The following is a 12,609-nucleotide window of genomic DNA, read 5'->3' as shown; positions in this document are numbered from 1 at the left end:
TATTTTTAGTGGCCGAATTCTTAGATCTGTGGTAGGGGACCCTAACCCTAAAACTTAAATTTTTATGTTTTTCCCTTGAAAAAAATTGTAAATATTGTCATTATGAGTTAAGTAGGAATTATGGGTGTTGTATAAATTTTTCTAGATTATTTGGAATTTGTTTGGAATTTTTGTAATTACGGAAAATTGATTTTGATTGATAATTAATTATTTTGAATTGTTAAAAAATTATTAGAATGGTTGAAAAATTTCACAATTAGGGTTAAATTTCAAATATAGTGATTTGTGAATTTTTGGGCATTGGTTAGAATATTTTGGGAATTTTTATGGTGGAAAGTTAGTTAATTTTGGATATTAAAAATTATTAGAAGGGTTGAAAATTTTCGAAATTAGGGTTTAAATTCACAAATCACTATTTTTGAAATTAAACCCTAATTTCGGAAATTTTCAACCCTTCTAATAATTTTTAATATCCAAAATTAACTAACTTTCCACCATAAAAATTCCCAAAATATTCTAACCAATGCCCAAAAATTCACAAATCACTATATTTGAAATTTAACCCTAATTTTGGAATTTTTCAACCCTTCTAATAATTTTTTAACAATTCAAAACAATTAATTATCAATCAAAATCAATTTCCCGCAATTACAAAAATTCCAAATAATCTAGAAAAATTCATACAACACCCATAATTCCTATTTAACTCATAATGACGATATTTACAATTTTTTTCAAGGGAAAAGCATAAAAATTTAAGTTTTAGGGTTAGCGTCCCCTACCACAGATCTAAGAATTCAGCCGCTAAAAATATGATTGGTCATCGTAGGATTGTTCCTCTCGTCAAGTAGAGCACCCTCTCAAAATCTGAGCCGAAATAGAGGTCGTTTGACCACCCAAACGGCCGGTCAAAGCTTCGGCGAGGTGAGATTTTCCACAGTGCTGCCGCCCCCCTTTCTCCCACGATCTGCTATTGCTTCCCTTCTTTTCCACTCAAGCCCATTTCTTTTCCTTTTAATCCAACCCATTTCTTTTCCTTTTAATTCACTTACCAAACAGCCCACTCAAGCCCAGCCCAAGTTCAAAATAAACCCAATAACTAACTCCCATTTTTCTTTTAAAACCCTATTTCATCCAAGCCCAAATTAATTCCTTTTCATTTTTTTTTTCTTTATTTTCATTTGGTTATTTTCTATTTCCAATTTCATTTCATTTTTTTTTCTTTATAAAACACACAATTTAATATTTTCTCAATTTTATTAATAAGGAATTTAATTTAATTAATTTTTTTTTATTCTAATTAATTTTAATTAATTAACTTTTCATTTTCGTTTTCGTTTTTCTTTTCCGGAAATTCCCAATTAATAAAATCCTAAGAAATTTCCACCCTAAGGCTAACATGGCATAAAATTTTCAACTCGCCTAATTGACCAACACAATAAACCGAATTTCACCAATCCAAAACTAACATGTGTTCTTCAGACACTTTTCTTTTTTACTTTTCAACCATCATTCAAAATAAGACTTTTCAAAATAGAAATGCTAACGTGGCATAAAATATCCGGTCATTACATTCTACCCCCCTAAAAGAAATTTCGTCCCGAAATTTAAACGAGATTAGCTTAAAAATCGTAGAAAAGTTGCGGATAGTGTCGTCTCATTTCTTTCTCAGGTTCCCAAGTGGCTTCTTCTATCCCATGGTGTTGCCACCACACTTTGACTGCAGGAATCACCTTGTTTCTAAACCTATGTTCTCCAACCTCCAGAATTCGTAAAGGTTCCTCCACATAAGAAGTGTCTTCACTAATTTGAACATCTTGCAAGTCCACTACCCAAGTTGGATCTGGAGTACACTTCCTTAGCATCGATACATGGAAAACATCATGCACAAGGGACAACTGTTGAGGCAAAATTAACTTGCATGCCACTGGCCCAACTCTCTTCTCAATCTGAAATGGTCCCACAAATCTAAGGGCTAACTTCCCATTTTTCCCAAATCGAAATATGCCTCTTCTAGGGGACACTTTTACAAACACCCAATCCCCTTCCTCAAGCTCTAAGGGCCTTCTCCTTTGGTCTACATAGCTTTTCTGTCTATCTTGGGCAGTCTTAAGCTTTTCCTTGATGAGTTGTATCTTTTCTGTAGTCTCTTGAACAATCTCAGGTCCCAACAAACATCTCTCACCCACCTCTATCCAACACAAGGGTGATCTACAAGGTCTCCCATAGAGTGCTTCATAAGGTGCCATGCCAATACTAGATTGGTAACTATTATTATAAGCAAACTCTGCCAAAGGTAAGTAATCTGCTCAATTTCCTCCAAAATCCAAAACACAAGCCCTTAACATGTCTTTTAAGATTTGGATCACTCTTTCTGATTGACCATCTGTCTGAGGGTGAAAGGCGGTACTAAACTTCAATTGGGTGCCCAAAGCCCTTTGTAAACTCTGCCAAAACTGAAAAGTAAACTTAGGGTCCCTGTCAGACACTATAGATAAAGGTATCCCATGCAATCTCACAACCTCCTATATATACAACTTAGCCAAAGAGTTCATGGGATCAGTAATTTTCATGGCTAGAAAATGAGCTGACTTAGTAAGACGGTCCACAATCACCCAAACTCCATTTTTCTTGCTTCTAGTTCTTGGCAACCCTATCACAAAGTCCAAAGTGATATGATTCCACTTCCACTCAGGTATAGGTAAAGGTTGCAACAACCCCGCGGGCCTCTGGTGTTCAACCTTCACTTGCTGACAAATCTGACAGTTGGCTACAAACTGAGCAATATCTCTTTTCATCCCACGCCACCAAAACTGTCTTTTTAAGTCTTGATACATCTTGGTATTCCTAGGGTGGATGGTATACTTCGCCCTATGAGCATCTGCTAGAAGTTCATTTCTCAACTCCACATCTTTTGGCACACACAGTCTCCCTTTAACCTCACACTCCCATCTTCATACATAGACCAATTTTCATCTACCTCACCTGCTAACAACTAGGCTTTAACCTTTTCTAAAAACTCATCATGAACTTGGGCCTCTACTATTCTTTGGATAACCATTGGTCTAGCCGATATGCTGTACAAGCATGGACCATGTCCTTCCTGACTAAGACATAGCTCAAAGTCCTCAATAACTGCATACATCTCAAACTCTCTCAACCCCAAGCTAGACAACTGGCCATAGCTCTTCCTACTCAAGGCATCTGCTACAACATTCGCCTTCCCGGGATGGTAATGAAGGGCAAAATCATAATCTTCCAATGTCTCCATCCATCTCCTCTGCCTAGAGTTCATATCCTTTTGAGTGAAAATGTTTTTCAAACTCTTGTGATCAGAGTACACCTCAAACTTCTCTCCATACAAATAGTGTCTCCAAGTCTTTAGGGCAAACACCACTGCTGCAAGCTCCAAATCATGTGCTGGATAATTCCGCTCATGTTGTTTTAATTGTCTTGAGGCATAAGCTACCACCTTGCCTTGCTGCATTAGCACACACCCTAGCCCCACTATAGAAGCATCACAATAAATCGTAAACAACTCTCCACTAATAGGAGCAGTTAACACTGGAGCAGTGGTCAATTTCCGCTTCAACTCCTGGAAAGCATTCTCACACTCCTCATTCCATTCAAACTTCACCCATTTTCTAGTCAACCGAGTCATTGGTGCTGCAATCCTAGAGAAGTCTCCCACAAACCTCCTATAATATCCAACCAACCCTAAGAAACTTCTAATCTCAAATACATTAGTAGGCCTTTGCCACTCCTGTACAGCTTCCACCTTGGAATGGTCTACTGCTATTCCTGCATCAGAAACCACATGACCTAAGAAATTCGCTTCAATAAGCCAAAACTCACTTTTGTCCAACTTCCCATACAACTGATGTCTTCTTAAAGTTTTAAGAGTGGTCACCAAATGCTGTTTATGCTCCTCCAAACTCCTGGAGTAAATCAAAATGTCATCCACAAACACAATCACAAACTGATCCAAGTAAGCACGAAATACTCTGTTCATTAAATCCATGAAATCAGCGGGGGCATTAGTTAACCTAAAAGGCATGACTAGAAATTCATAATGCCCATATCTCGTTCTAAAAGCGGTTTTAAGAACATCTTCTTCCCTAACTCTCAATTGATGATACCCAATTCTCAAGTCAATCTTACTAAAATACTTTGCACCCTTCAACTGATCAAACAAGTCATCTATTCTTGGAAGAGGATACTTGTTCTTCACAGTAACTCTATTCAATTTCCTATAGTCAATACACAACCTTAGTGTGCCATCCTTCTTTTTCACAAACAACACTGGGGCTTCCCATGGCGACGTACTCGGACGAATAAAACCTTTACCCAACAATTCATCCAACTGAGTTTTCAATTCCTTCAACTCAAGAGGGGCCATCCTATAAGGGGATACTGAAATAAGATCAGTTCCTGGGTATACTTCAATAGAGAAATCAAATTCTCTATGAGATGGTAAACCTGGCAACTCATCTGGGAATACATCCTGAAACTTTCTCACCACTGGAATTTCTATAATGCCCTTCTAGGCTTTCTCCTTACCACGAAGGCAAGCTAGGAAATTTATTGATCATTTCCTCAACACATACTGATAGCACGAATCAGACTGCGAAAAAGGTAAACTAACACACTTCCCTCCAACAAAGCAAACCTCAAAACCATCTGGCAGACAAAATATTATCCTACGGCGATGACAATCAATAAACGCTCTATACACTGTCAACCAATCCATTCCCAAGATAACATTATACCCAGTCATATCTAAAATCCTCAAATCCACATTAAGTGATCTATCCGCCAAGGTAATAACGCACCCCTTGCATATTCTATCAACTCTAGAGTTCGTACCTATAGGGGATTCAATAAGTAACAAATTCTCTACCCTTTCCGATTTCAACCCCAATGCATTAGCACAAGATGCAAAAATGAAAGAATGAGTTGCACCAATATCAAACAAAACACGCACCCAAGTACTATATACCAAAATCATACCTTCCACCAAGAGGGCGTCCTCCTCTGGCTCTGTTGGGTTCAAGGCAAAAACTCTCTCAGCTGTCTGCCTTCCCCTACCTCTAGCATTCGACCCCTGAGAAGAGCGGGTCTGACTCGTGGTATATGTCCTGGTTCCCTACGCTGCTGGGGGTAATTGTGGCTTTTGGTAGTAAGGCAACTAAAACTGAGGGGGCTGGAAAGGCACTACTGACTGTTGCTGAGAACTTCCCTGAGACTAAGGTTGAGCCTGCTGTGCGCCTCGCAATGGGTAAGCTCTCCATAAGTGGTCTCCTGCTCCACAACCATAACATACTCTATTAGCAGCCGCCCTCTGAGCAATCTGCCCACTTCCTACATAGAACGAGGGACACCTCTCAGACTGCTGAGTCCTCTGCCTTTGCTACGGCCCCTGGGAACTTTCCCACATTCTTTGTTTCCCTTTTCTGTGCCCCTTTTGCTCTCAAATTTGGTTGGTTTCGTCAATGTCCTACTCCACCAACAAAGCCCTCTTAACCAACTCAGAATAGTCCCTTATTGCCAATGGGACTAATCTATTCCTAATAGCAGGCCTCAACCCCTGCTGGAACCTTCTAACATTTTCTCCTTCCTCCCCGACCATCCCCAAAGCGAATCTAGACAACTCCGAAAAGTGTGACTCATACTCCAACATCAACATGGTTCCCTGGATGAGGTGCTTAAACTCCATCCTCTTGGCGTGCCTAGCCACCTCTCCAAAATACTTGCCTAGAAAGATCCCCTCAAATTCATCCCAGGTTATAACCTCAGTGTCATACACTCTTTTCATCGATTCCCACCATAAATCAGCTTTATCCACAAGCATGTATGCTGCCAGACTTACCCTCCTTTCCTCAGGTACGTCCAATCCCACCAGAATTCTTCTCATCCTCCTCAACCAATGCTCAGCTACTTCTGCACTGGGCTCTCCATTAAAAGATGGAGGCTGCATCACCATGAATCTCTTCATCGCTTCCATTTGGCCCATTACTGGCCTCTCAGTGCGGTTCCTCCTATGTGAGTGGTTTGAATCCTCATGGCACTGGGTACCTCCTGATCTCCTAGAGTCCTGACCTCTCATAGATTGAACAGTCTCTCTCAACTCCCTTCTTACTTCTCGAAGTAGTTTTTCTCTTAGTTCTTCTCTTACTGACTCCAACTCCTCATTTCTCTCAGATCCTCCTCTTCTGGTCCTTCCCGCCATTTCAAATTTAACAATCCCTAATTCAACCACATTACCAATGTGAGCAAAATAGATTCACATGTACCCATTTAACAACTTCAACAACTATCAAAACTTTCACTTTCCTATAATCACAATACATAATTCAACATAATTAACATCATCATCTTCTTATTATCATCTACAAGAACCATCACAAGGCTTTTCAAACATCAAGAATCAAGAATTAACTAATTTATTTAATAATAAACTCATTAACTAACACATACAGAAAATCATAACATTACATAACATTACAATACACATAACACCCACAAACATTGACCCCAAGGTATTATTGCAACCTTGGCTCTAATACCACGCTGTCACGACTCAAATTCCGGGTGACCCAAAATTTGACCCGTGACCCTAGGTCAAAGGTTTGAGCCGTGACCCTAGGTCAAAGGTTTGACCCTAAGGGTTCCTCCTATTCCACGTTGGCAGTCAACCAAAACACTCTGAATTTTTTTTTTTCATACATCCCACTAGAATTCTCATAAACTACAATATCCCAAAACTACTCAAAACAACAAGGTTAAATAAATATTCATTATAGTCCAAAAATAAAAGTTCACAATTAACAACTTATTCAAAATAAAGCTTAATAACAAATCCATAAGTCATAATTACTAAAACAAATCCCAAAATCCAAAAAAAAAAAAAAACACAATAACAGAAAATGTCAAGCTCCACTAGGCCGCTCCAGGAGCATTCTAAAGTCCTCCCTGCCCCACCTGTGGATCCTCAGGAGAGATTTAGTTAGAGTATTTTTGGAATTTTTATGGTAGAAAGTTAGTCAACTTCGAATATTAGAAATTATTATAATTGTTGAAAAATTCCGTAAGTGTGGTAAAATTTCAAGATTTTTGATATGCAATTTTTGAATATTTATTTGGGATATTATCGGAAATTTTAATGTGGGAAATTATTTTATTGGATTATTGGGGAATGTTGAGATTGTTGAATTATTGAGGAACCTTGGAATTGTGGCATTCATTTGCATCATGGTTATGTGGAAAATAAATAAATAAATAATTAAAATTATGAAGATTGTGAAAAGTGTATGAAATGGAAAAAAATGAAATAGTGATGAGAAATGAAAGCTCGTGTGGGGCGAATTAAGAAGGGAGAGAAATCCCTAGGGTGAAAAACCCAAAAGTTACCCTGGGAAGACTCCGAATGGGGAGTGTATTTGGGTGGGGACGCGTATTCTTCGGTGAAAGCCCGAGAACAATAGTGCATTGTATGACTGTGTGTCACACGTTCATGTGCATTCATGTAATTGTTGAATATTGTGAAATTGTGTATAATATTAGATATTAAACTATGTGGTTTGATTGATACTGTTGAATTGTTCCTTTTGTGTTAAAGTGTTCTTTTCATATTATTTGGAACTTAGTAATCCTCTTAACCCTTGGATGTTAGGCATCCTATTGAGCAATGTGGAAATGCTCACCCCTTCCTTATTACACCTTTTTAGATGCAGATATCTCTCCTGAGGATCCATAGGTGAGGTAGAGAGGACTTCAGGATACTCCTGGAGCGACCTAGTGGAGCGTGACATTTTTTGTTATTGTGTTTTTTTTGGATTTTAGGATTTGTTTTAGTAATTATGACTTGTGGATTTGTTATGAAGCTTTATTTTGAATAAGTTGTTAATTGTGAACTTTTATTTTTGGACTATAATGAATATTTATTTAACCTTGTTGTTTTGAGTAGTTTTGGGATATTGTAGTTTATGAGAATTCTAGTGGGATGTATGAAAAAAAAAATCCAGAGTGTTTTGGTTGACTGCCAATGTGGAATAGGAGGAACCCTTAGGGTCAAACCTTTGACCTGGGGTCACGGGTCAAATTTTGGGTCGCCCAGAATTTGGGTCGTGACAGTATCAGAGCTATCTCTAACTAAAGTCAATTGTCTTCTACTGAAGAGTCATCTTCAAACTCCTCCCTTACAACACCCTCATTATTACACAATACCTTTAACCACCCATCCCTATCAAACTTGACCCGAGTAACTATCTTCTCTGGAAATCACATATTATACCTGCCATTAAAGGTCATAATCTTGGTGGTTTCTCTTTGGGATACCGCCTTGCCCTCCCAAATATCAAGAAGAATCAACCCAGAGTATTAGCCCTGATTCTTCTTTTGTGTTGGTTATTAGCCTTTATCTTTGAATCAAACTTCTCATTCAGTTTGGACCACCCTTGAAACTTTATTGGCCTCTCAGACATCATGCAACTTCAATTTCAACTCCAAAATACAAAAGGAGTTTCTGACATTGATGATTATCTTCTCAAAATGAAAAATATTGCAGATAAATTGGCAACAGCAAGAGAACTTGTGGACTCGGAGTTGAATACAACCCTTTTGTGACATCGCTCCTTGCCCCGACCAGCATTGATTTATCTTTCTAAATTATCTACTTTGCTCACAAGCTTTCACATCCATTTGGAGAAACAAAATGCAACAATCACATTGGATGTTAATCAACCTTCTGCCAACCTAGCTACTGCAAGCTCCGAAGTCAAAATCAGCACCTAAATATCATGGTAGTTAGCTAGGCCGTTTTTCAGTTTAGTGTCAGAGGAAGAGGATGCGGTGGCAGTAGTAAAAATGAAATGGGTCGTGGCAATCATCCATGATGCCAAGTTTGTGGAAAACTCGGCCACCTTGCAATCTCATGCTACCATTGATTTGATCTTAACTTTCAACCTCCAAATAATCATCAACAATACCACATGCAAGCCATGATTGCCACACCTCATATAATAATTGATCCATCCTAGTATGTCGACTCTGGAGCAACTCATCACCCCATCCCCGACATCAACAACCTTTTTAACCCAAAATCCATACACCGATACAGAAAAAATAACAGTTGGTAATGGCATAGGACTGGACATAAAACACACTAGAAATTCATTACTTCAAATACTTCCACACACATTTACCCTTCAAAATGTTTTGCATGTTCCTGAAATTTACAAAGAACCTTCTAAGCATTCCCAAATTCACATCTGACAATAATTGTTTTTTTTTAATTTTACCCCACTTTTTTTTCTTGTCAAGGATCAAGTTTCCAAGAAGATTTTGCTCCATAGGCTTCTTGATCATGGTCTTTACAAATTGCAACTTCCGACCCCTCGTGATAAGCAATCAAAACCTACTTGTTCGTTTAGTCCAGTTCGTCCAGCTAGTGCAATCTCACAACCGAGTCGTTTTTCTACTTTCAGTAAGTCAACTGCCTTAACCACTTCACTTTCTCATGCTCACATTTGGCATGCTCAATTAGGTCATCCTTCCCTTAGGATTTTATCCCAAGTTCTTTCATATTGTAATTTGCCTTTCAATTTAAATAGAAATATTGAATTTTATGCTTCATGTCAGTTTGGCAAACTCAAATATCTGCCTTTCAAACTTGTTATTTAGAAAACAACCGAACCACTTCAGCTTATTCACAATGACATTTGGGAACCATCCCCTATGATATCCACCGAAGGCTTTTGATACTACATTCATTTTACCGATGATTTTTCACGCTACACATGGCTATATCCCTTACAAAACAAAATCTAAAGCCTATTATCGTCACAACCCAAATTCCGAGTACATAGAATTTAGCCCATGACCCCAGGTGTGATGTCCCACATCTGATAGGGGAGAATGTTCATGGCGCTATATATGTAGAGGCTCTTCTTAACCAAGTAGACGCGTTTTAAAGTCGTGAGAGCCCCCTTGGGCCCAAAGCAGACAATATCTACATGGTTGGGTGTGGGTCATTACAAATGGTATCAGAGCCGATCCCCGACCCCGGTGTGGGGGTTTGTTTGACCCCATAAGGGGTGTTTGTCTGTTTGGCCCCACAATCTCATGGGACATAATAAGGACGTTGTGTCTGCATGGGGGGTATTTGTGATGTCCCACATCGGATAGGGGAGAATGTTCCTAGCGCTATATATGTAGAGGCTCCTCTTAACTAAGTAGACCCGTTTTAAAGCCGTGAGGGCCCCTTTGGGTCCAAAGCGGACAATATCTACACGGTTAGGAGCGGGTCGTTACAAATGGTATTAGAGCCGATCCCCGACCCCGGTGTGGGGGTTTGTTTGGCTCCGTAAGGGGTGTTTCTCTGTTTGACCCGCAATCCCATGGGACACAACGAGGACGTTGTGTCTACATGGGGGGGGGGGGGGGGGGGGGGTGTTTGTGATGTCCCACATCGGATAGGGGGGAATGTTCCTAGCGCTATATATGTAGAGGCTCCTCTTAACTAAGTAGACACGTTTTAAAGTTGTAAGGGCTCCTTTGGGCCCAAAGCGGACAATATCTACATGGTTGGGTGCGGGTCGTTACAAATGGTATTAGAGTCGATCCTTGACCCCGGTGTGGGGGTTTGTTTGGCCCCGTAAGGGGTGTTTGTTTGTTTGGCCCCGCAATCCCATGGGACACAACAAGGACATTGTGTCTGCATGGGGAGGTGTTTGTGATGCTCACATCGAATAGGGGAGAATGTTCCTAACACTATATATGTAGAGACTCCTCTTAACCAAGTAGAAGTGTTTTAAAGCCTTGAGGGCCCCTTTGGGTCCAAAGCGAACAATATCTATACGGTTGGGAGTGGGTTGTTACACCACGTCTAAGGTTTGACCCTAAGGGTTTCTCTTAATCCACACTAGCAATCAACCAAAACGCTTTAATTTTTTTTTCTCTACACATAAATCACACAAGAGCTCCTTCCAACTAACAATCCAATTAATCAATATACCAACCACTACTCAAGTGCAATAAGATATAATAATTATCACTATCAAAGTCTAGAAATAAGAGTTCACGGTTCAACAAATTAATCAAAATAAAATTTCATTGCAAATATATAACTTCAAAATTTGCTAATACAAGTTCCAAAATAAGCCAACACAACAAATACACTACAATCCACTAGGTTGCTCCAAAACTCCTGAGGCATCCTGAAGCCCTCCCTGCCCTATCTGTGGATCCTCAGAAGTCACATCTGCATCTAAAACGATATAAGGAGGAAACAGTGAACATTTCCCATTGCTCAATAGGGTGTCTTACACCCAAAGGGTTAATTGGGATTATCAAGTTCAAGTGAACACAAAAGAAACATTCCATCAAATTGATCAACCCACATATTTTAATTTCTATAATTATAAAAAAATCAATAATTAAATAAAATGCATGTGGATATGTGACACACAGTCATACAATGCACTGTCATTCTCGGGCTTTCACTGAAGAATATGCGTCCATACCCAAATACACTCCCCATTCGAAGTCTTCGGAGGTAGATTTTTAGGTCTTTCACCCTAGGGATCTCACTCCCTTCTTAATTCGCCTCACATGGGCCTTTACTTTTCATTACTATTTTTTTTTCCATTTAAGGCATTTTTCACAGTTTTTATTTTTCCTTCACACAACCATGATGCAAATGAAAATCAATGGGGTTAATTATCCTCATTCACAAATATCACAACATCAAATTACATTCCAACTAGTCCAAATATCATTGAAATTACAATCATACCAAAATTTCATAATTTTCCAACAATTCCAACAATTCCAATAATCAAATATAATTATTTTCTCTACTACAAAATTACCAAAACAACCAAATAAATTTTCAATAATTCAAATCTCAATTAAACATAATATATACCAAAATTCCATAATTTTTCCACAACCCCAATAATTCCAATAATTAAATATAATTATTTACTCCACAATAAAATTACCAAAAACAACCAAATAAATTTCCAATAATTCAAACATCACTTAAGCATAATTTCCACCAATATTCCATTATTTCTCAATAATCCCAATAATCCCAATAATTCCAATAATCAAACACAATTATTTCCATAATTAAACACTTCCATTATCACACAAAAATCCTAAGGAAAATTCCTAAATCATCCAATAAATGTTCTCACATCATAAATATTACTTATTTACCTTCCAACAACAAGATTTATAAATTTTTTTTTTTTTAAAGAAAAGTGCATTAGATAAAAGTTTTAGGGTTAAGTTTCCCTACTACATATCTAACTATCGGACCATTGAAAACGAAATCAGCCATAGTAGAAATGTTCCTCATGTTGAGTAGAACTTTCCCTCAAAATTACACATGAAAATAAGCTCGTTTGTCCATCGAAACGGCCAACCAAAGGTGGACGGCGTTGTTGCTCTTCCTTACACCTGAGAGCCTCTGCCACTCCACTTCCTCTTCTTCTTTTCCTTTTTCTTTTCTTTTCATTTTTTTTTTTTTTTTTTTTTTTTTTTTTTTTTTGCTTTTAAACCGCCCAACCACCAAATGACCCACGACCCAATACCATTCAAAAG

At 38.4% G+C, this 12,609-nt stretch overlaps 1 protein-coding gene across 1 annotated transcript; it reads right to left on the bottom strand.

The window, feature by feature from the left end:
• Window positions 1–1,622: 1,622 nt before the first annotated feature.
• Window positions 1,623–2,249, bottom strand: LOC117933401. Its single transcript, XM_034854764.1, has one exon. The coding sequence runs from the start codon at window positions 2,247–2,249 to the stop codon at window positions 1,623–1,625; it is 627 nt and encodes a 208-aa protein (XP_034710655.1).
• Window positions 2,250–12,609: the final 10,360 nt, after the last annotated feature.

The sequence above is a fragment of the Vitis riparia genome, chromosome 16, assembly GCF_004353265.1.
Source record: "Vitis riparia cultivar Riparia Gloire de Montpellier isolate 1030 chromosome 16, EGFV_Vit.rip_1.0, whole genome shotgun sequence".
Classification (NCBI taxonomy): Eukaryota; Viridiplantae; Streptophyta; class Magnoliopsida; order Vitales; family Vitaceae; genus Vitis; species Vitis riparia.
This window is presented reverse-complemented; position numbering and strand designations above follow the sequence as displayed.

Excerpts from the sequence above, each read along its gene's own strand:
- LOC117933401 (XM_034854764.1), bottom strand. The coding sequence starts at position 2,249 with ATGGCACCTTATGAAGCACTCTATGGGAGACCTTGTAGATCACCCTTG.